The following is a 24454-nucleotide window of genomic DNA, read 5'->3' as shown; positions in this document are numbered from 1 at the left end:
ACATGTGGCTGAAAAAATTGCTAAACTTCAAAGTAGCCTAAAAAACGGAAAAAAGCCTAAATTAGCCTAAACAGCTGGCATCTAAATATTATTCTAACTCCAAAACAGCCTAAAACCTTTTTTTAAGCCTAAATTAGCTAAAACTGCTAGCATGTAGCTGAAATATTGGCTTAACTTTAAATCAGCCTAAAAAAATATCAGTAAGTGCCAAAATAGTCCAAAAAGCTAGCAGAATAACCATTTTTAAAACATTGTTTACATTTTCTGACCAACCTTCTGCTTCTGTAAAATTACTGGCATGAAGCCCAATGAGACAATTGTTCTGTGATATCGGGCAATATAAATAAAATTGAATTAATATAAAACATGTTATTTTATTTTTTTTACTTGTTTTGTTTCAAGTCTCTCATTGAATTCTCCTATAAAATGCTCACATTGTTGAGTTTTGTCTTTTTTTAAATTTCTAGGTTATTAGTTTGATTTCACAGACATTTAATCAGCAGATCAACCCACAAAACATTCAGACTGAAACATTTTATTGGTGAGGCCTTCAGTTTTACTTTCATCACTGGTTCTTCAGTTTACTACACAACCAGCAGACACTCAATAACACAATAACAGTTAAAGCTGTACATCTTAAAAATAAGAAGTCTTAAAAAAAACACATGGTTGTTTGAGAGAGGGGAGTAGAGAACCAGTCTCTTTTTCTGGACAGGTCGGGGTCTGAGGTCCTGATTGGGTTTGGTTCAGGACTCAGGCTTTCTTGGTCGTATCTTCATCTCTGTGAAACGCAGAGAGTACTGCCAGCCAGTCCAGCTGGACCACTCCACACCATCAGCGTAGGAAGCATGGCCTCCTCCAAGGTACTGCCCATTCAGGTTGGAGGTGTGACAGTTACGGTACCACCACGCTCCTTGATAGTACGCTGCACAGTTGTTCTCTGACTGATCCTGGTCCCGGTCTTTGGTGGTGAACCGCATCCCAGAGTGCTTCAGGAGAGAATCGCCTGGAAGAGATGAAGGGAGGCTGGTGGCCCTTCTCTGAGCTAGAACATTCCACGGTGATACTGTGTTGTACCTGCAGTCCCGGAGTATCCATCCACAGTCAGCGGGTACCCATCCTCCTCCGGGTTCACAGAGTCTCGTCCCACAGAGAAATCCGAGTAAGCAGCAAAAGCAGTGGCGTTGTCAAAGTCAGCCATGTCAATACGCAGCTCGAAGCCTCCTGACCTGGTGAGGGAGTAGATTCTCTGCAGACCTGCAGGCAGAGGAACTCACTTTTATTGAGCAGTAAATGGCACTGTCATTTTAAATCACTTTTCACCTTCTTTTAGGGCCAAAGCTCTTTACACCCACTGTTCCACTCACACTCAAGCTGCCTCCAGGACGCCATCCGACCAAAACATCTACACAACAACATCCAGGAGGCTAGTGCTGTTTAAAGGGTAACTAAACCCTAAATCAACTTTTTTTGGTTGTTGACTTCTATAAATGCAGTTTTAAAAATGCTTTCTGTTGGTTGTTGCAAAATTGTTTAATTCTTGAAAATCTAGTGAAACCCGTCTGTGTGCTGCCACCTACAGGTTGAAACGAGGTATTACAGTTGAATTTTGTGATTGGTCAACTGGTGTAAGACCCAGAAGTTTCACGTCACCATGCTCTGCACCTCCAGTGCTAAAGCCTCGCCCATCTTTGATTCTGTAACAAGTCGGTCGTTAGCTTTAGCTTTAGCATGGCTCTTTGCCAGACTTGGAATTTAGGGAACAGAGATTGAGAGCAACTGGCTTTATATCCAACAAACTCCATCCTGGTGATGGATTTAATGAACGTTTCACTCGGGATTGTTCGTTTAATACGTTAGCCTTTATTAGCTATGATGCCAGCAGCATTTTACCAAGCACAGACGTGGGTTCCCTTTGGACCTGCAAACCCTCAGCTGCACTGGCAGCCCCAAAAAGGTTCTGGACTAGCCTCGGGAGAAGCGAGAGAGCTCCTTAGAAAGTTCTGTTGACAAACTTGCATTACTTTGCCTGGTACCACTCTCCATATTGAAGACCCAGGGTACGTCGCATAAAGCTAGCCTAACTGTCAATCACCTCTGCTGCTCAGTCCACCTCGACTAGCCCCGCCTCCTTTTCTGAGGCATTTTTCAAATCTAGGCTGAGAATGGAGTCAGCCTCCGACTGCCCTGTTAGGTTACCCTTTAGGAAGTTCTCCTAACTGGCCTTTGTTGTCACACTGACAGAAAGGAAAATAAAATACTTTTGAAAAAAGGTTTTTTCTTTTTGTGCACGCTGACATTTTCTGGAGTCGGGATAAGTTCTACAGAAAAATTAATGCTTTGTATTTAATTTATTTTGTTAAAGATTTATTACTATCAAATAATCTACATAAAAATATCTGTAAATACTTAAGCAAGGATTTGTCCTCATAAGGACATAATCTGTCAACCACAACAGCTGAACAGATTAGGAAACATCTGCTGTTTGCTCCTAGTTTTGCTAGCAATGCTGCTCTCTTCTGAGCAAGCTCTAATAATGTACAAATGGGGAGAGGGGTCATTGTCCCGATGCACCCCTCCCTGTAAGAACATAATAGCAGCTAGCACACAAAGACAAAAGAAGCAGAGTGGGGTTGCTACAGACCCAGCCAGTGCTCTCCAGTAGTTGTCCCAAAACCATCCCTGTAGGCCTCCCAGCCTCTGAAAAAGTTCACAGATCCATCTTCTCTCCTCTGGATGACCTGCACACACCAGCATCACATCTCTACTCTCTGATGCTTTCATACAGAAAGGATACATAACGATAAGATTGAACTGAAGGCCAAAGCAAAGAGGAGGCCAGTAAATGCTCAGCATGAGGGCGCTCCTGCTCTGCTCTGTGTGGGGTTTGACACTGAGATTGTGTCTCAGTTTATCTCATTGGGTTTCGGTTAGAAACGGCCACTTCCTGTTTTTCTTTTTACGTTTCAGGGTTTTCTCAGTGTTCAGTGTGACTTTGTTGCTGCCTCACCAGGCTACAAACAGTCTCTGTAACACTTCAACATCAAAAGTTCAGAAGTGAGTTCTGTGAGTTCTGCAGATCTGGTTTTCACTGCGGTTTCCCAGAGTCCCAAAATACTTTCCAGACAGATTTAGGTCACTTTTTTCTCCAGTTTTGAACAGTCTCAGATTCAAAGATTCAAAGACTTTTATTGTAACTGTCAGGAACAGTTAAATTGTGGGGGGTCCACCAGCAGCAATGCATAGCACAATAAGATATAGAAAAGAAATTAAAAATAAGAACAAAATAAATAAGTAGAATAAAAATAAAATATAACGTATTTAACAGTAATAATTCTCAGCCTGCTCTATGGGAGATCACAGCTGAGACACTTTGTCTTACGGCTCATTCTATGGCACACGTCAAAGACAAGGCCCGGGGGCCAGATCCGGCCCTCCAGGTGACTTTATCCGGCCCTCCAGATCATTTTATTTAATTGTTATTAATGGCCCGATGTTATCTTGGGCTCATTTCTAACTTTTATCACTTTGACAAAATACATTTTTATGGAGAGTAAAATATTGAAAGTTATTTAAGGTTTAAGTTGATTTATTCTGGAATAATATTCCTGCCTAATTTTATTATTTATAATTATGTTAAAAAGTTAAGATTTCAATGTTTTAAAAATATAGTTTTAGTGTTCAATAAATGTTTATCCTGTTCGGCCTGTGACCCAAGGTGTCTTTAGGATTTTGGCCCCTTGTGCGATTGAGTTTGACACCCCTGTTCTAGCGTGAATTCTTACTTCTACATGTCTAATACTGATTAGATTTTAGCATGGAAAGAAAGAAAAACAAACTCAGCTTTCCAAAATTAATTAATCAATGATTTATTGGGCAACACCTTCCTTCCCTTAATAAACTACATTTACTGAGGGAGCTTCTTTACATTTATCTTTAACTTGCGGGAGTTTGTTCACGTCAACTATACAAATAAAAAGTAGAGCTAACAGGATTATCTTTGGACGTCAGTGGGTCTTTTCTGTCTTTGTGTCTGCTCCTCACAGCCTCTCTGTGTGAGTCTGCATGCATACCGTCCAGCCTCCGCCGTCTGTGCTCATGTCGCAGTAAACCATGAAGCCGTTGGGGTCGTGGATGGGAAAGACGGAATAAACTCCATCTGCAGAGACTCCCGACGCCATGATTTCACTGCAGTCTTTGGCTCGAGCAGCTGACATACATATGCAGAGAACAAGGCTGTAAAAAATGAACTTTACACTCTGCCATTAGGGCAGAAATGCTCTGTCATGGATGGATTGTTTCTTTGAGTTGTAAGCTCCTCCATCTGAGGAAAGGCTGGATGTTTATGTGTTGTTGCATGTTGTGTTACCTGTTTGTGCTTTGTCATTTGTAAGCTCACTCTTCAGCTTCCTCAGACTCTCTGCCTCCCCCTGCAGGCTGAGCAGAGACGATCTGAAGTCTTCAGCCAGTTTTAACACACTGGTGTGACTGTCAGCCAGCAGCTGCAGACAGACAACACATTAAGAACTTATGGCTTTTGGATTTGTTCTTCTGTGGATCTGAGGGATCTACCTGAATGATGCGGTTCTGCTCACTCTGTAGTCTGTCCATCCGCTGATCGAGAACTCCCTGACCTCTTTTCAGTGAATCAGCCTCCACCCTCAGGTTGTGGGCATGGCCGGTTAAGGCCTTCATGTCTGCGTCCAGCTTTTGGGTGAAGCCTCCAACCTGCCAGTCGTCAGTGTTGTGTTTGGTCAGGACGCGCAGCAGTGAGCCCTGCAAAGCCTCGAAGCGCAGAAAGTGCTGGCTGAAGTCTGGACAGTTTGGGTCCAGAAAGATGCTGACTGGCTCTCCATCTGTGACGTGGGAAATTGTCACCAAGGCGCTGGATTCCTTGGGATTGGTTGAAATTGAAGGCGAAGAGGTTCTGCCCCTGTCATTAAAAGAAGTTTAGGTACCAATTGAGGTGGACAGCAAATAAGTGTGGAGGTAACTTACTTGGTGATGAAGGGCAGAGGATACTGGTTCAGATGCAGGATGATGGCGGTTCCTGTGAGGATCGTGGTTATGACGAATAGAACAATGGCACACCAGAACAGGAACCTGCAGCATTTCTGAAGAAAAGCATACAAATCTAGGTTGAAGGATTTGATCACCTGGACAGGTACAGGTTTTGTGTTTTTCCTCTCTTAAGGTGCTTTCACACTGAACATGAATCGTGCCACAAATTCACATGCCCCGCCCCTCTTTTATCACGCGGCAAATTCACTGCTTGTCACCTGTCAAAAAACGTGTTTCTGAGCTTGATTAATTGCATTGATTAATATTCTGTCCGCTTATTGAGTCACTGAAAGCCGAGTTCCTGATTGGCTGATGCGATGCAGCGACCCACCAAATTTCGGGCTCAAAACATACTTGGAAAAAAGGGAAATATTTTGTTTCAATTGGTAAGTTTACATCTGAGCCATAAGAAAATAGAAATTACATGCCATCCAGCATCCTGGCTGTACAGGCTCTTGGTAAATGCATTGAGGACATTAATGACTGGATGTGTCACAACTTACTTCAATTCATGCTAAAGGAGGTCCAAGCAGATACTGAGTCCAACGTTTTCAGAAATGTGTGCTGAAACCTCCTTTTTTGATTGGTTTGATGTGATCTTAGCTTTGTTTTTATGCACCAAATTGTTGGGTTTCATCAACTGTGGTGATAATTATCAAAATACTATAATACATGGTTGAGTTTTTCATTGGGGAATAGTTTAGTATACTTGAAAATAGTTTAGTATACTTTAAAAAATATAGAAATGAAGTTGAGCCTGTATTTGTTTTAGTCCAGCGGGTATGTGCTCATGTCTACGGTAAAGTTATACATTTTAATGCTTTTTTTTCCGTAGTCTGAACTGAATCACCAGAGGTCCTTTTAGTGGAGCAGAAGCTTTCAGATTATTCTGTTTTGCATGTCTTCATGTCTGAGCACTTAGAAAATCAGATATTAAGGCATGATGTGGACAGAACCGGCTGCACAAATCCCATGTTTCCCTGCAGTTTGTAATCTGCAGATCTTCAGCAGATCAATGGTCCCAACAGATGCTGCAGATTAAACACTCTCTGATCTGACAGTTTAACTCCAGATTAACAGGAGTTATCTGCCCAGAGGCCTCCCACCATTCTGTTTCTGACAAACCAGCAGCTCTCAGGCCAACACTGTGTGTGTCTGTGGTGCGTGTCTGGCTGTTTGTGTTACCTTGCGCTTGTTTGGTTGCTTGCTGTTGAGATCCAAGCTGCTGTTGTTCATGATGGTCCACTGATCATTCAGCATCATCCTAAAAGACAAGCACCAAGTCAGGTTTCCATCGCTGAGAAATTCCACAGACAGTTATATCCCATAATTCCACAGTGCTTTTCTTTATTGGCTTCTTTTGGACTCTTCGTAATGCGTAAACCTGCATGGACATAAGTGATCCATATCAGTCTGATTACTGGTTCCCCTCCAAACTACACCCTTCCTCCAGCAGCTTCTACATCAGAACTCTTCCTATTATTGAATAAAGTTTTAAAAAAAGTTTTAATTCAAAAGTCCTTAGAAATTATCAGTTAGGATATAGTTTCCCCTAAAAAGAAAACCCGAAAAATTGCATTTAGATGCTTTTTTTGGGTCTAAATCAGGGATGGGCAAACTACGGCCCAGGGGCCATATGCGGCCTGTTAAACCATCTAATCTGGCCCTCCACACTGGAATAAACTATATTGATAATTGACATTAATGTTTTATATTTCCCTGTAATTTCGGTGTCTCCCCTTAGAGCACACGTCTCAAAATCAAGGCCCGGGGGCCAGATCCGGCCCCCTGGGTAATTCTATCCGGCCCTCCAGATCATTTTATTTTATTTGTATTAATGACCCGATGTTATCTTGCACTTATTTCTAACTTGTGTTATTTTGACAAAATATATTTTTATGGAGAGTAAAATATTAAAAGTTATTTGAGGTTTGAGTTGATTTATTCTGGATTTTTTTTTTATTTTTTTAGATTTTTTTAAGCGGGCTGCACGGTGGCGCAGTGGTTAGCGCTCTTGCCTCACAGCGAGAAGGCCCCGGTTCGACTCCCGGCTGGGACCTTTCTGTGTGGAGTTTGCATGTTCTCCCTGTGCATGCGTGGGTTTTCACCGGGGACTCCGGCTTCCTCCCACCGTCCAAAAACATGCTTCATAGGTTAATTGGTGACTCTAAATTGCCCCTAGGTGTGTCTGAGAGTGAATGTGTGTGATTGAGGCCCTGAGACAGACTGGAGACCTGTCCAGGGTGTACCCCGCCTTCACCCATCAGTAGCCGGGATAGGCTCCAGCACCCCGCGACCCCAAAGGGAAGAAGCGGACAAGAAGATGGATGGATGGATTTTTTAAGCTATTTTGGAGTTTATCTAATGTTTCAGCTACTTGCTAGCTGTTTTGGATAAATTAGGCTTTTTTTGTTTTTTAGGCTGTTTTGCAGTTAGGCTAATATTTACACGCTAGCTGTTTTGGCTAATTTAGACTTTTTTCATTTTTTTAGACTATTTTGGAGTTTGGCTAACATTTTAGCTGGCTATCAGCTTCAGCGTTTTTGAGCTATTAGTTTCAGGGATTTCAGCTATCAGCTTTAGTGTTTTTAGCTATGAGCTTCAGCTTTTTCAACTATTAGTTTCAGCAATTTCAGGTTTCCACTTCAGTGTTTTTAGCAATCAATTTCAGCATCTTCATCTATCAGCACTAGCATCTTCAGTGGTCAAATTCAGCTTCCAGCATTCACACTAGCATTATCACAGGTAATGTATATATCTGGTTCATAATGTTAAAAAGTTACCGTTTTAAAGTTTTAAAAATTTTTGTTTTAGAGTGTTCAATACATGTTTATCCTGTTCGCCCTCTGATCTAAGGAGTGTTTTGGATTTTGGCCTCTTGAGTGATTGAGGTTGACACCCCTGGCTAAGATGGTGTACCACAAATAAACTGACTTGTGTTTAGGTGCAGAGAGTTATATTACATTCATGTTGTGCTGGAAGATTAATCAGACAATAATTTTTCCCATCATTCCAACACCACAAGACATCAAACAATTGGTGCAATTGGCACTGAAATAGAAACAAAACCCACATTCTTAAGTTTCCTGCTTTTTTTGCTCTGATCTGGCCCATATGTCAAGTTTTAGAACCCTTTGTTGCCACGAGTCAAAAAGTCCCCCCCCTGGTCTAAATCAAGTGATGGGTGTTTTGATGTATTTGATCACTGGAAAGATTCACTTACAGTAGCACCATCACGTCTTTAGGAATAAGTCTTTCTCTTTTCTGGACCTTTTTCTCATTTTCAAACAGTCTGGATAATCAATCCTCAAATGTATTGATGTTTTACTAAACAGACCTAAAGAAACACAAATGATGTAATGCTGCTTTTTTGTTGCATTTTCTGTTTCCATTTTTTGTTCTTTTTTGTTAGTTTTAGTGTAACTTCATGCTTTGTTGATGCTCTGAGCTTCTTGAACCTCCTCTGTGTGGGAAAGGAGCCAAACACAGAAAGCAGGAGGTGCTGGTTTGGGGGTTCCTGTCTAAAAAACATTTTACTGGGGCGACACCACCAGTTAAAGGATGAGATGGAGTTCATACAGTAGTAGGTTTGTAGAATCACAGACACCACAGGTGCTTGAGAAAGGACAACAAAATGTCTATTAGGTTCAAGGAACAGCAAAGTTTGAGGGATTTTCATGGGATTTTGTTTCCCCGAATTGACTAACTTGTCTGTAAAAGAGCAGAATTTATCATTTGAAACCGACACTTCGACGGCGACTTTCATTCTGAGAACAAGTCCCCTCATCCACCTGAAGACCGGCCCCTGGACTCATGGGACTTTGAGTGACCCTTCATCCAGAAACAACATTACACCTCCAGAAGCTCAGCAACAACCTGCTGTCTCCACATTTCTCCACAGATGTCCTGTGGTCTCTGATCTAGACTTGGTGAATCAACTCAGATGAGATCCCTGAGTTCTTCATTGGAAAACGGTTTCCATGAATCCGTTCTGCACGTTTGCTTGAAGTCACACGTGAAGGTGTGAATCTGCCGGATGGGAACCCGAGCAGGTGCTGGGAAGCTTCTGTTTAATCTGACTGATCAGAGCTGACTGTAAGTGTGCCGCCGTCCGTCACGCCGTCCGTGAGGAAACACGGCCCAATGCAAACAAACAGGTCACACTCAGAGGATCAGGGCAGGTCACAGGGGGATTACAGTAACTTTTGATCTAGATCTTCTTTTTAAATGAATTAGTGTCCAAACACTTTAGCCTGGCCAGTATTTCTACACTTTTGTTATCTATGCTGTTCACACCAGAGTTTGGCTTTGCAGAGCAGAATCAGTGACAGTCTCATCACAAAGCCTTCTGAAACAAAATCCTGATTCTGAAACAATCAAACTTCACACTGATGGAGGCAGAATTATTTTCAAACTAAATCAGCATTATTGAACAAATCCACGCTCTTCTGAGAGGAGTCACTTGAGGGATGCTCCCCACAGAGGAGTTTCACTGCAATGCCTTCTGGTCCGTCACCGATCAATAACTTACCTGTCTTCAAGATCCAGGTGAGCAGAGATCTAAGTGAATTTCAGATTCCGTCTGTTTATGGACACAACACCAGATCACATCGTCATGGAGACACAGAGGGAGAAGAAGAGCATCTGCTAGTGAGCGAGAGACAACCACACTGAGTGAGAGAGAGAGAGAGAGAGAGACCCCCCAGGCAGGAAGAGGAAGAGGTGGTTGTGATTATCAGCTCAGCAGCAGCATCAGTATGTCACTACCACGGAGAGGCTACCACTGAGCATGCTCAGTCTGAGGGAGGGGACTCGGACCCTCTGAGAACAGCTCCTCCTTCACTCTCAGCAGAGGGAGATGGAGCTGTAACTTCAAGTCAAACCCAGAGGAAGATACATCAACTCTGAATGGTTTCTAATTTCTCTAAGCTTTCCTTAATCCCCCCCCCCCAAATAAAATAAAATAAAATAAAATAAACAAAACAAAAGTATATTGTTCTGCTGCTTATTGCCATGGTACGGAGTCCCTAAAGAGACATCGAATCAAAAAATACAAATTAAAGCAAAAAAAGCCTAAAAATACATAGACAGTTATCCAGAATTTTTTAACTTTATTTTTTAGAAAAAAAATTCTGGTAAGTAAATGGTGTGCACTAGATAGTCTAGATATTAAAACATGTTTTTTCTAAAAAATCAAGTAAAAAAAAAAATCTAAAATAAATACTAATTGTTGCGCACCAATTACCATTGCATATCAGTCAGTGTTTTTTTTTTTTTTTTACTTCAGTTTTTTCTTCTTTTGTGTTCCTTTAGGGGCTCCGTACCTCGGGGTAATAATACACACAATCAATATGTTCCCCATTCAATTGAGCAGGCAGTTAAAAAAATGTTATTTCCTTTTCCAAAATGATCTGATCTTCTGTTCTTTTCCTTTGTTTCCCTTCAAACACGAGTAAGTCTCTGCTTTTTCACTGATCACTCAGGTGAGCTGTAGGAAATGATTGATGTTGCATCTGTAGCTGTAACCCCTTTTCTGGGGATTCATGGAGGACTTTTGATACCTGCTGCCGTTTTTGCTGAATAAAGTTCTGTTTTACTTTCCCGGTTTGGTGCCTGGTTCCCCTCACTCTGGAAATTCCTCCTGCTAGTTGGACGAAACAAAATCTCAAGAGGTTTGATCATTCTATTATTGAAGAACGATGAAGTGGTGACATTGAGGTAGAACCAGAAAGGTGTGCTGATAGATAGAACTTTGATCCTACAACGAGGAATTGAATATGTTACCAAGGCCCAAAAAACAGATAGTAATAAGAAACAACAGAGAATCATTCCAAAATACACATAGTTCACATACATGCTTATGCTTAACATATTAACACATTTTTAAACAATGTTTTAAAACAACATTCCTTATATAGTGTTTGCAGACATTATGTTTGCTCCGAAAAGAGTCCTAACTCTGTTGTCCTAAGCTTTTGTTTTTCTTGTCTCCGGACTCCTGGCTCTGAAAGAGGTAAACACCAAAGCAATAAGAGGTTATTCTTTCATTCTTTGATGTTAGCTGGGGCTGTGAGGGGCTGTAAGATAGCAGGAGAGAGTGTAAACAATGGGATGTTATCAAAAGGTTACTTATTTTTTGACAAGCTTTATTAAACATTTAGATTGACAGGAAAATAGATAAATCAAAAGAAAAAAGACAGGAGCATAAAACCAAATTAATGGTTAAGCTGGGCGAGGGGAGGGGAGGGGAGGGGGGCTACGATCTATAATAAAATATGAAACATATCACAGACCGACAGTGTCTTCACAGCTTTTTGGTTATTTGAATGAATAATAACATTGTTATTGAGTCTGAATTTACACATGAAGGCAGCAAAACTTGGTTTTCTACCTGAGTATTTACGTTGTGGAGATGAAATTTTGCCGAAATAAGAGTCAGATTTACTCTAATGACATTATCAGCTTTCTTGAAAAACCAAATAATACATCTTTAAAAAATAGGTTAAAACGAACGTCCAGTTTTTCATGTATCCAGTCACAGATGTTTTGCCAAAATACTAATAGACAGTTCCAAAATAAATGCAGTCTCAAGAGTCTCATCTGAATGAGCACAGAAACTACAAAGAAGAATATTAATGTTCATTTTAAATCTATACTGAATATAAGCTTTAATTTGGTAAATTCTATTTACAATTTTAAATGAGATCTCCTTGATTTTATTAGTGACCAAAAATGTACTGTTTATCAGCCAAACCTCCTTCCATGGTCTGTCAATCACAAACCTGTTCCAATAAGATACACTAGATGGCAGTGTTGCGACGTTATCCCGGAACAATTCTCTGATGAATCTGTTCTCTTTCCTGTCCAGGACAGACGGATCTTCCTCACAGGACTATCAGCTGGAGACTTTAGAGAATCATTTTCAAACTGAATTATTTGGTGATGTTTAAAGAGCAGACAGACCCTGAAGGAATCTCTCCAAATACTTTGGCGTCCTCTGAAGGAGAAACAGGGAAGTTACATTCAAATAAAAATTCTTCATATGTTAAAAGAAGACCTTGATTGTTATCTGTGAGACCACGCTTATCAAAGGAGCTCAGAAAGTACATTTTTCTTGAAATAATGTTTTCCGTTTTTCCATATGAAATCATAAAGTATCATTTTGTCATCAATCTGCGAGGCTAAAGCTACAAATGCTTTACTGAGTCAAATCCTTCTCTTTTTGATAAGTCCTGGAAAGCCACTGATTCAGCTTCTTTGATGTTTTCTTTATGGTTAAATTCAAGTTAAGAGAGCGCCTTGCATGTTGGTCTTTTGTCAGTATGAGACCTAAATATTGCACTTGTGTTTTAACAGGAATATTATATAATGTAGCAGCAGCTCAAGCTTTGATCTGCAGAAGTTTACATTTATGTTCAAGAACAGCCAGAAGCCCCTGTGAACATTTCAATAATTAGTGACTTTCTAAATACATCGTTGTACCAAACAGCATTAAAAAAACACACTTTGCTCTCGCTTGCTTTTTTAAAGCACTAAATCCTCTCATCGTTTTAAGGTTCATACTTGTCAGCTTTGGTTTCCCTGCTTAAATGGCGTGAGCGCTGTCGGACCGGCTACCTGTCCCGGATGTCTGTGGAGTCATGGAAACGCTCGACGACCACAGACCGGGACAGTCGACAGTCAGACCGGTTTGTACGAGTCATTTACAACTCCATATGGAAACAAATCTGAGCTGATTTCAGGCTGACAGGTAATTTTTCTATCCATAGATGAAGTCTGACTATTCAAATTTCACCTCTTTCTGTTTGGACATTGTGACATAGATCATTTCCTGCTGGTACTCAGCATAAATGGGTCTGATTGGGGGTTAAACTACCAAATGCTTCCTGAGCGTGGTTGTGTCTGCTTCTTTAGATTGGTGGTGGTTGTTGATAAAACAAGTTAATGATTTCTACTTATTCATGTAAACCAATGAACACTTGCAGTTTTTCTCCATTGTCATTTTGAGGTTTTGATCACACAAAGTCTCCGTGTTTGGAGAAAGCTGAAGTGAGTTTGTTTCCTCTGCGGAGCAGCAGGAGGTCCGCTCCTGTTTACGGACAAACAGCCTGAACGGTTACATTTCTGAAAAAGCTTTGCCCGTCGCCATGGAAACAAACCGCCCCACCACTAATGAGTAACACATGTGGACCTGTGTTTGTGTGAGTGACAGGAAGTGGTCTGTTTGAAGCAGACGCCCTCAGCATCAGTGCAGGAAAAGAGATTCCACTTTTCAAAATAAAAGTCTCAGACCTGAAATCCCTCTTGATCTGACCTGCAGCTTTCACTGCTTCTACAAAGGCTTCAAATAACTTTTTTTTGGGGGGGCGGGGTCTTTGAACCATTTTTAAATTAATTCAACTGAACATTGTTTTCCTAACAGAGTTTGTTGAAAGGTTTTTTTTATCATTCTTATTTTTAAATGCTCAAAGTTTTATCAAAAAGAACTACCTGCATTTGTTCTAGAGTCTTTTTTTCTGGGATTCAGTGGATTTTTTCAAAGTAATCATAATTGTGACGTCCTCTCAGTGTTCCTGCTATAGAGCGCAGCCTCCATTACATCTAAAGCTCATTCTTTGAGTGATTTCCTTGGTTGCTGTTGCAGAACAGCCACAGGCCAAAAACAACCCTTATACTAACAAAACTATTTAGCCTTTTCTACGGTGATGCAGCCATTTATGATTAGAGTTTCAGATGATACATTTGTTATCTAGCTATTAAATTAAAGGCTAACTTTATTAGTTATGTTTCTTTTAAACAAACAAACTCTCCTAACTGTGGCCTTTTATTTTGAAAGTGCTAACAGGAAATTCTATAAAGTTTGTTGTGACTTCATGTGCCAAAAAAAAAGATTCTGGTTTGAATTTTTTCTTTCTGTGCAGACAGAAATCCATAGAGGGGAGAGAAGGAGAACCAGAGCGGATGGAGGCAGCAGATGAAAGGTAGGCAGAACCAGAACTTTATGAGAGCTGATCCAGAGTCTCCTTCATTCAGAGGGAAATGCTGTTAAAGAAAAACACTTGAGGATGCTTTAAGCAGATAGACTAACCTCACTATACTCAGACTCAGAGATGTATAGTTAAATTCAAGTTACTTTTCCTTCCTTTTTCATTGTAAGCCTGAACTCAAACACGAGTAACCAAGGAAACAGACGTGTTTGCTCGTGTCATTCAAACACCTCTGCCTGTGGATCAGCTGATCCCACTCTCAAACTGTCTGCTCTTCTGTGCGTGTTGCTCGTGCACAGTGCTTCTGACTGACCGACCGCTGTCTGTGGTGTGAGCTGTGGAGAGCGCGGGTGTGAGTGTACAGCTGCAGATGGATCCGATCGAGGGCAAATTATTATTATTATTGTTGTAACTTCCTTGTAAATAAATCAACTTTTTAATGTAACTCGTACATCAGTATTTTGTACAATTAAATGAACATTATTGAACTAAAAAGTGCTTTACACTGTAAAGACCTCTGGTAAAAATCGTTTGTTTAGCAGACTTTTTGCATCACGGACAGAAAGTCTTTTTTAATGTATCATCTTTGTGCGTACTGTGAAAACAACAACTTAAAACTGCAATTTAGCTTTATACTGAACTTTTTTTACATACCTTACATTAATGCCAGTACAATACACGTAGAGATCTTTTTCAAAAATATGAATTAATTAATACATTAAACAGATAACAATAATCCTTCGAGCCTTAAAGGGGCCATAACGTGAAAAATCAACTTTTTGAGCTTTTAACACTAGAATTCCTAAGACTGCGCAAATTTGCGCAGGGAAGAGTTCCCCCCCCCTCTAGTCCGAGAGCCCATTGTTGTGTCATGGTGGGTCACTGATGAGCCATTAACTTGCCCATGTATATGTTAATGCAGCATGTAGTACCTAATGTGTATTTGAACTAACAGGTTGTGTGGGGGTTGGAGTTACCTGATGCATGTGGACAAGTATTGGCTTTCCTGCTTTTACTCACATTTGAACTAAAGTTCCATCTCATTCCTAACCCAGAGTTCAATATGATGTTGCTCCACCTTTTGCTGCTATTGCAGCTTCAACTCTTCTGGGAAGGCTGTCCACAAGGTTGAGGAGAGTATTTATAAGAACTCTGGATCATTCTTCCAAAAGCTCATTGGTCAGGTCACACTGATGTTGGTGGAGAAGGTCTGGCTCTCAGTCTCTGCTCTAATTCATCTCAAAGGTGTTCTATGGCGTTCAGTTCAGGACTCTGTCCTCCATGTCTTTATGGACCTTGCTTTGTGCTCTGGTGCACAAAAATGTTGGAAGATGAAGAGCCCGCTCCAAACTGTTCCCACTAAGGTTGGGAGCATTGTCCAAAATGTTTTAGCCTCCTGAAGCATTGAAAGTTCCTTTCACTGGAACTAAGGGGTCTGAAAAACAAGCCCACACCATCATTCCTCCTCCACCAATGCAGATTTTGCATTTTTTTTTTCACCTGCATTGAACAGTTTCGAGGGTAAAAATAAAATTTTAAAGTAGAAACAAATATTTCATGTGGACTATTCCTGAGCAGGATTCGAACCCATGACCTTCTGAATGTGAGTCAGCAGCCATAACATTTTAACCGGGCAATCTGCACAATCTGGAATGTGAAATCAGGAAGTCATTGTTGATGGTTTAAGGTGATCACCACAACACTACTTTGAGAAGAGGAGGGGGGCATTGCAGCAGAAGCTTAAAGTTCCAGGGATTCTAGTATTAAGTGCATTATAATGTTCATTCCTCACCATAAACAACCCCTAAGCACTATTTTGAACAGTGAGGCTCTGGAGAAGCTTCTGTTCTCTGCTCACTTTTCTGAAGGTTTCAGAAGCAAATTCTGGTCCAACTCTCCACCATCAAAAAGTCAACATGTGTCCTGATGGGTTCTGGATCCTCTGTGACCCAGACTGTGATTAGTAAATTGATGGTTCGCTGACTGATGAGGACTTCCATCAGCTGGAACTCTGAATTCAGGTTTTTCGGGGAGGAGGTCGGGTTCAGGAGTGAGCTGTAACCGGAGCGTATTCCTGTGTGTGTTTGTGTGTTAATCCGTTAATCCTCCTCGTTAGCGTTAATCAGTGTAACGAGCTTCACTTCTGTCTCCATTCATTTCTTCCTCACGTTTGAACCCGGGCGACCTCTTGCCCAGCAGGTGCTGCTCTTGATGGGGAGGAGGGCCCAGGCCGTGCACCCTCCCCTAGAGAAACGTGTCAGGACGGATCTAGTGTCCCACAGCGTGTTGGGTACAAACCTGTGACTGGACCACTACCACTAAAACCTAAGGTTTATTAAAAAAGAGAAGTAAATGTGTGAACTTCATGAAGACCACGGAAACATGAAACAAAAAGATAAAACTTTGCCAACAATCTTTAAACAAAACTGTAATTTCTTTAAATGCCCAACAGTTAAATTCTTTAAAAAATCAACTAGGAAATTAAAAAAAAAAAAAAAACGTATCAAAACTCCAAAAAGAAAAGAAGGAAAAATTAGTTTGAAATCCACATGTGTTAATTAACTGCTCAGTTTTTTCTTTCGGTGGTTGAAGTTCTTCTTTGTGTCTCAGATGAAACGAATCAGAACAAACCCTCAAAGTCCTGTGTCTGGTGGAGGCGGGTCAGTTCAGAACCTGCAGGAGTACCACTGTCAGAGGAACCTTATGGATCAATAGAGCTGGGTATCGATAATAATTTACGGAAACGATTCGATTTGATTCACAAGAGCCTGGATTGATTCGATTCTTCAATTCAATTTTGAGTTTACACATTTATACACATTTGTTTAGAAATAGATTAATAATTGTGTGAATGTTAAGTAAACATTCACACAATAGTGATTCTCCTGTTCCTTTCCATACGTTTTAAAGCACCTAAAAACTCAATCAAACGTTCAGTTTTTTCACTGATCTTGGTATGAAAATATTCAGGTCATTCAAGACATTACTGCTTGTATTTTTTGCATTTAAACTTTATAGTTTTTTAAATATTAGGCAAAATATGCCCCATAGGAAATGAATGAGAAAGTCTTCAAATTTCTTGATTTTAAGTAGATTAGCAACAAGACTTTATTCATGGGCCATATTCTATTGTAATTTTCAAAAAGAAATTGGAGTTTAGCTCATATTTTAGCAACATGCTAACGTTTTTTGCTAATTTGTTTTCTACTGGGACTTTTTAGGCTAATTTAAAGTTGAGCTAATATTTTAGCATCAGGCTAAAGTGTTTGACTAATTTACTTTACTGAGGAATTTGAAGCTGTTTTTGAGTTTAGCTGGTACTAGCTTTTTTTTTAGCTAATTCGGCATTTACTGAGGTTTTTTTTTTGTGGCTAATTTGGAGCGAGCGTTAGCATTAGCCGTCCTATGGGAAATTCCATTAAACGTTAGCATCAAGCTAGCAGACTTTAGCTTTATGTGCTAAATCGATCTATATTTTTATGAGCCAATTGTTGATCTAATAAGCTTAAATCGATTAATCTATTTTATCAATCAAGCCCTAGCATGAAACACCAGCATGCACATTTGATCTGACGAAATGCATGCTGGGTAGTATAGCCGTCATAGGTACACACCATAACCTCAACGCTGTCTCCTGAAGGCCCTATGGCGGAGCTGCTGTCCGGCTGCACCAGGAGGCCCGGCAGCAACGCTCCAGCCGTAAGAGGAAGTTCAGACAGGAGGAAATAAGGAGGAGAGGAAGAGGAGGCCAAAAGGAGAACGAAGAACCAGCAAATCACCTGAGGAGGATCACAGAGTCTGGAGAGTGAGATCCCGTCCCCTATCCACCTTTGGTTAATCTTTTCGCACCTGAGGCGTCATCGATGACGCTTGAACACAACAATCTGTAATATACTGTCACTTTTCAACAATGAGCACGATGATTCCAGTAGATTCTGAAGGAGAAAAGCGGCTCGACAAGACGTTTTTCTCCTTCAAAATCTACTGGAATCATCGTGCTAACAATTAAAAAAATGACAGTAAATGAAAGAACATAATGACAGCAAGTAAAAACCCGAGACTCTGACTCTCTACAGGATTTCAAACTCCAGAACCAAAGGTGCAGTCAGGTCCAAGGCCAGAACTGGACTCAGACCTCAAATCCAGACTTGCAGACCAGAGGTGAGAGTGGCTCTGATCAGAAAGACCAGGAGCCATCAGCCAGTCCAAGTCCAAGGCAATCCAGCCCTGATCCCTAAAAACCAAACTGACCAAGGATTCACTCAGGAACATCTGGACCAGAACCAGCAAACCCAAATCACCTCTGATGTAAGTCGCAGGGACATTGTTTGAGTTCTGTCCAGAATCCAGGATCACCAGTCTTTCTGTGTTTGCATTAGGATGGGCCCAGGTCCACATGGGGACCAGCTCTTCAGAGACCCGCAGTTCCGATCTCAGGTCAGTCTTTAGAGACCAGAACCAGTGGGACTGACAGAGACCTGGAGAAGAGAACCGGCTGTGCGGGGAGAAGAGATGAGAGGGAAACAAAGAAGAGGAGGAAGATCCACCCCTCAGTCTTCAGAGGGAGAGGTGGGATCGTCCATCAACCTCTGATTGATCATCTATGACGTCTACCTTCTGATTGGCTGAACACCGGCTGGTTTTTCATTTTCTCTAACAACAGGTCAGCTGAAGCTGTCGATTACTCCAGAGGCCGGACAGCTCATCCTCCACAGTAACTTTCCACTTGATTTAGATTTTTTAAAGCAATCTGTCCAACAAGAGTTTTAAAAACATGATTCAGATCTAGGGATGTAACGATTCAGTCAAGCCATTCAATTTGACTCAGTTTTAAAGTCAAGATTCAGATTTTTTTTTTCAACACAATGAATTAAAGGCATTTTAAGGCCAAGTAAAAAGAGGAAAAGAAAAAATAAAATTAGATCACCTGGTAAATGTTTCTTTTACGGCCAAAAACAATAGTATTTTTCATTTGAAATTGGGGATTTCCAAGCAATCGAATGTAAATAAAGCAGACATACCTTTGCTTTGAATCCGTTTTCCTCTTCCTTCCTTTTTTGACCTTAAAGCTTTCCCTGACGGCTCGTTTAGCTGCTTTTTCATCCTCAAAGTGTTAAAGAAGCACTAACAGCAAGCCCCTCCCAAGCTTCGACAGGAGCTGCGTCAGGGAAGGATGGGTGCAGCACCAGGGACAATTATTGATTATGTCAAACTTTTGAGTTTAATTATTACATTTTTAAAAACATTTTTACTTTAAATGAGTAGTGTGTCAAACCAAAATAAAAGGAAAAAAAAGACTGCAATTTGGCGCCCCGTCCAGCAGATGGCACCCTAGGCGGTTGCCTGGGTCGTCTATGCCCAGGGCCGACCCTGCTGATGTGAAGAGCATGCAGTCAATCCGCTACGAGCACACACAGGCGCTCACACTCACAGCTAACCTGCATGGAGAAATGTCATCAGCGCTGCGTTTCTAAATGTAGGCACAGGCCTTTTCTCCATCGATGAACATGTTGACAGGTTTGAATCTTTTTTTTTTTTTACTGATACATGAAGAATCGTTACATTCTTATTCAGATTAGTTAAAAAATACAAACATCTGACTCAAACCAAACTGAACCTGAACAGAAAGGATCTTGAAAAGAAACCTCAAAATGAAACACCTTCATGTCTGCAGTCCATGAAGCCAGAGGGCTGATGGGAAAGTCCCGCAGGTCATGTGACTCATACGTAAAGGTGGACGTGACCTCTGGCCATCGTGAGAGCGTCCGAATGAAGACTCAGATGGTGCTAAATGACAAGAACCCGAAATATGACCAGAGCATCTCACTGTGAGTTCTGGTTAACGCCACAACAGATCAACAGGGACATGCAGTTACAGCATTGTGCCACAGGATGGCGGCAGAGCCCTGCTGTCCTGTTTCTGCTCTGTCAGGTAAGCTGTGTGTGTTTGGATGTTGCAGGTGTGTCAGGGGGAAACTCCAGAGCAGGTTGTTGGTGTCAGTGTGCAGACGGCTGGATGACTCCAGGTTAGTGACGGGAATCAAACTCTTGTTATTCATCCATGAAGGCCTAAAGGCTGGTGTTTGTCTCAAACACGCACCTGTTTGTGTATCTCTGCAGGAGCAGTCAGCTGATCGGCTGCATGAGCTTCGGCATCAGCTCTCTCGTCTTGCGTTCACAGGTTGGTCAACTCAGGAGGACCTGCTGGAAGTCATCACTGCTAGAACTCCCATTGTGACTGTAACTGGGTTCTGGTTTGCTCATTCTGGTCCAGGTGGACTGGTTCTTAGGGAACCGATCTGGAATCATTAAATCAGGGCTGTCAAACTCAATCGCACAGGGGGCAAAATCCAAAACACACCTTAGATCAAAGGCTGAACAGGATAAACATTTATTGAACACTCTGAAACTACATTTTTAAAACTTTAAAACTAACTTTTTAACATAATTATGAACTAGATATAACATTACCTACAATAATGCTAGTGTGAATGCTGAAGATGCTGAAAACTTTGAAGCTGATACCCAGATAAATTATTAGCCAAATGCCAAATTAGCCAAAAAAACTTATGTTAGCCATAACAGTAGCTAAATCTTAGTAAATGCCAAAATAGTCCAAAAGTTATCAGAATACCAGTTTTTAAAACTGTAACTTTTTAACATAATTCTGAATAATAAAAAGGCAAGAATATTATTCCAGAATAAATCAACTTAAACCTTAAATAACTTTCCATATTTTACTCTCCATAAAAATATATTTTGTTAAAATCATACAAGTTAGAAATAAGCTCCAGATAACATCGGGTCATTAATAACAATAAAATAAAATGATCTGGAGGGCCGGATAGAATTACCTGGAGGGCCGGATCCGGCCCCCGGGCCTTGATTTTGATACATGTTCTATCCTAGGGGTCTCAAACTCATTTTTTTCGGGGGCTGCATTCGACCCGTCTGATCTCAAGTGGGCAGTAGTTGTCTGTATTATAAAGCTTCAAACAACCTTGTAGTCTGATCACTTATCATTACACTTTCATTCACAGAGTCCAATGCATTTCAAATAAAATAGATTTCACTTAAAAAAATAAAAATATTTAATTTTATATAAACTGAATGTTTTACATCTGACATTTAAGCAATCCTGAAAGTAATCTCAAGAGGGGGCTACGGAAAAAAAATACCCTGTCTAAAATATAAATGTGGAAAAGCACATCAATGAAAAATTAAACTAAATTAAACATTTTGGCGTTAATCTCCCATTCTCTCCCATGGTTTGACCTTCGTCGTGTTTATTTTTTGATCTCTTAAGTTTCCTTTGCTCTCCCTAGTGGTGGAATTGCACATTGCGGTCTTTTCTTTAAAGAACCAGAACTCGTCACAGGAATGGGCTAGAAACTTGCATTCTGTTTTGAAAATTCTCGTAATTTTTTTTCTTCATAACTGTGCCAGATTAAACCATCTGTTTGACACCCCTGTTCCATACACTTGAACAGTTACAGTAAAGCAAAGACATCAGACAGGGAGCACCTGAGAGGGCTGAGGATCCTCCTTCCTCCTGGCCTGCTGTGGTGACAGCAGCAGCTAACGCCTCTCTCACTCCCGCCGTTTGCAGCTCACTGACTGGTTCTACCTGCTGAATGAAGACTTTGGGAGGAGCAAACACCTCAGGGTGACATCATGGAGGTGCAGACCAGCGCTGGACCTCAAAGAGGAGACGGCAGTGAGAGGTGAGTTGATACTGAAGCGGCTGTGAAGTCGCTCAAATTTAGAAAGTTGTGTTTTTGTGGCCAATTAGCCATTCATTTAAAAATATAGCTTTAAAATCATCTCTCCTGTCCAGTTTTTCTTCAATAAATTCACTTATTTTACTTTGGAAAGCACCTCATACAAGTTCCTTTCAAATAAAATGCATTCTGTGTTTGATATGATCCTCCAGCTGCAGCAGATTTACTTGAACTAAAAAGGCAAAAACTTATTTTCTATCATTCTGGCTTTTTTCTCCTTTTACTATTGAATATAAACACAATAACTTTGCTGTAGAATACAATTATAAACTAAATGCAATAAGAGGATGTCATTATAATATTATAGCAGGTTAAGATAGCAGGTTAAACCTTTTACCAGCATTTTGCTCCTTTTGTTAAAAATCTAAGCATAAATAACTAAATGGAATTAATCAAAGTTAATGAACCAAGGCTACAAAACCATTTATTTATTGAAATTGTTTTACATTTGTGCCCTGCAGTTCCCTTGAGGCTGTGCAGCCACATTAAAATGGAATGTACATTCGTCATGCGTGTGGTATGAAGTTTTCATTAGGATTACCGGTATGTAAGTTACAAGAGTTTTTGACGTCTTATATGGGTGATGCTGCCAGTGAGAAGAATACAACTCTTATTTCAATTCTGCCCCTATATTACATCTTAAAAAGAAACAAAGAAACAAAGATGGCCTTTAGCGCCTGTCCCCACATACTAACTACACGTTACATATTCCTCAAGTTTTGTCTTTACAAATGTTTTTTTAAATATTTTATTAGTGCAACTTTTCAAAAGACATGTCTGCTTCAAAGCAGTGTGACAACTGGAAACTTAAAATCATATTTCCTCCTGTGATTTTTATCCTCTGCGGTGAAAACAAATAGTTTTTGCAGACTCTCTGTTTTTACCTTTAAGCATCCCTGATACAGTCCTCAAATTTCAACAATCTTGACTCCACAAATGAAGCATTTGTATGTTCTCTGTATCCAACTCCATGAGAGAAATGAACGTACTCCACGTGCGCAGGACAGTGGCCACGCCCTCCTCTACGCTGCACTCTTAGAACATGAATTTAAACGTTCATTATGGTGGAGCGGAAGTAGTTTTCTGTCAGAAATCTTAAAGTGTTGAATGTAAAAGTTCTTTGTCTGTTTGTTCTGTTTTGGATTTAATACTTTAGTGTGAACACAAAGAGTTTACCTTTCTCTATAATAGTTTTAATAATGATGTCATTTTTAATTTTTATTTTCTTTGTTTATCTTACTTGGATAAACAAATGATACGTGGATCCAGTTATGGCGACAGAATTGCGTTAGTAAGGGAAACGGGGCGGGGCCAATAGAAGAGTGGCCAATCACACGCAGGTTTCTGTTTGTCCTTTGTTTTTTCTCATGAACTCGGGCAGGAGTTGTTCCACCAGCGCGTAGGACTGCAGGATTGTTCCGGTGGAACGGTCATTGCGCTCGTGGACTTTGAAATACGCTTGTGGGGAACTTTTGGTGGAAATCCCACGCCATACCTGGCATCCTGCAGCCGCCACACAAACTACACTGATGTCCTTAACAGTCAGGAGCGTCACGTGAACAGCACTAACAGGGTCTGTGCGCAGTGCACAAGATTTGGGGGTGAAAAAAAGAAAAATCTGCACCACCAATCTCACCTGTGTTGTACAGGTGTTTGGTCTGACCTGTCGCCTGCAGTACAAACTAAAGTGTAAAAATGTGCATGTTGAGTCCACCAGCATGATGTTTGGCGTGGGTCACCTGTGTGTGCCGTATAGGTATGACCATTTTTCACAGCCCAAACCCCCATAAGGACTGATGTGACCGAGGGTTGAAGTTTAAAGCTGTTCTCCGTTCATCTTTTCTTTTTTCTGTCAGTTCTAATTCCTTCTCCTTTTCTTTGTCTAACAGCTTTTCATGCCCTAAAAATAAAATTGCGTTTTATTTAGAATATCTATTTAAATTAGAGCACAAACCGTCAACCAACCAGACTTTCTGTACTTTTACAATAATTAAAAAGAAAATTCTTTGTGTGATGAATCTGTGATTGGTCGATACCTGTTCATTTGGGTTTTACTCTGAAACTTGTTCTAAGTATGTGATCAAACTTTGATGACGCGTTTGTGTAGATTTGGTTCATATTGAGCAGAGGTGCAGTTGGCTCCTCCTCCTCCTCACTGATAGGACGCACATGAGCAGCTTCAAACCCGTGGAGCTCCTGTCCTTCTCCAGTGATCCGTCTGCAGAGATCAGATCTGTGCCTCGTTCTGCTCTCTTCACTGTTCTTCTCATAATTAGCTGCAGACAGTCTCATACGGATTCAGGAAGAGAAACTTGAAAGTTTTCTGAATGAAGAAGACTCCGAATGTGTGGCAGCTGTAGGAAGGCAGGAGTTAGTAAAGACATCTCAGGTGGACATAAATGATTCATTGGTTTATTTCAAGCATAGATTGTGAAGAATACAGGACAAAACACACAAATATTTCAAACTCATTACAGAAATAATTGAATGCATTGATTAGAAAATAGACAACAAACAAAAACAAAGACACACTTATGTCACATTTGATTCATTAAACATCGTATTTATTAACTAAAGTCAAGTAGAGTTTGGCTGAAAAGGAGTGGGAGGAAGCGAACTTATATG

At 40.6% G+C, this 24454-nt stretch overlaps 2 protein-coding genes across 5 annotated transcripts in view; one reads left to right on the top strand and one right to left on the bottom strand.

Annotated features, from left to right (window-relative positions):
- Positions 1-372: 372 nt before the first annotated feature.
- Positions 373-9710, bottom strand: LOC112141394 (fibrinogen C domain-containing protein 1). Its single transcript, XM_024264525.2, has 9 exons — positions 9593-9710; positions 6247-6325; positions 4999-5114; positions 4573-4933; positions 4370-4502; positions 4074-4210; positions 2645-2741; positions 1078-1257; positions 373-1006 (listed from the first exon to the last, which is right to left on the bottom strand). The coding sequence occupies exons 2-9, from the start codon at positions 6322-6324 to the stop codon at positions 747-749; spliced, it is 1362 nt and encodes a 453-aa protein (XP_024120293.1). The 5' UTR covers position 6325; positions 9593-9710; the 3' UTR covers positions 373-746.
- A 2220-nt stretch (positions 9711-11930) lies between these two features.
- Positions 11931-24454, top strand: part of LOC112141391 (regulator of G-protein signaling 3) — a 39682-nt gene continuing 27158 nt past the window's right edge. For 2 of the 4 annotated variants that reach the window (XM_024264521.2, XM_024264520.2), the window contains exons 1-10: positions 11931-12749; positions 13983-14042; positions 17689-17853; positions 18125-18356; positions 18428-18617; positions 18712-18762; positions 19723-19876; positions 20009-20074; positions 20169-20229; positions 21658-21772. In XM_024264521.2, coding sequence (XP_024120289.1) covers positions 12688-12749; positions 13983-14042; positions 17689-17853; positions 18125-18356; positions 18428-18617; positions 18712-18762; positions 19723-19876; positions 20009-20074; positions 20169-20229; positions 21658-21772 — 1156 coding nt within the window. In that variant the 5' untranslated portion in view covers positions 11931-12687. Of the gene's footprint in view, positions 12750-13205; positions 13263-13362; positions 13497-13982; positions 14043-17688; positions 17854-18124; positions 18357-18427; positions 18618-18711; positions 18763-19722; positions 19877-20008; positions 20075-20168; positions 20230-21657; positions 21773-24454 lie in introns of those variants that run through there. The other 2 variants (XM_036210781.1, XM_024264523.2) reach the window with 2 other exon arrangements.

This window comes from Oryzias melastigma, unplaced genomic scaffold (genome assembly GCF_002922805.2).
Source record: "Oryzias melastigma strain HK-1 unplaced genomic scaffold, ASM292280v2 sc00240, whole genome shotgun sequence".
Classification (NCBI taxonomy): Eukaryota; Metazoa; Chordata; class Actinopteri; order Beloniformes; family Adrianichthyidae; genus Oryzias; species Oryzias melastigma.
This window is presented reverse-complemented; position numbering and strand designations above follow the sequence as displayed.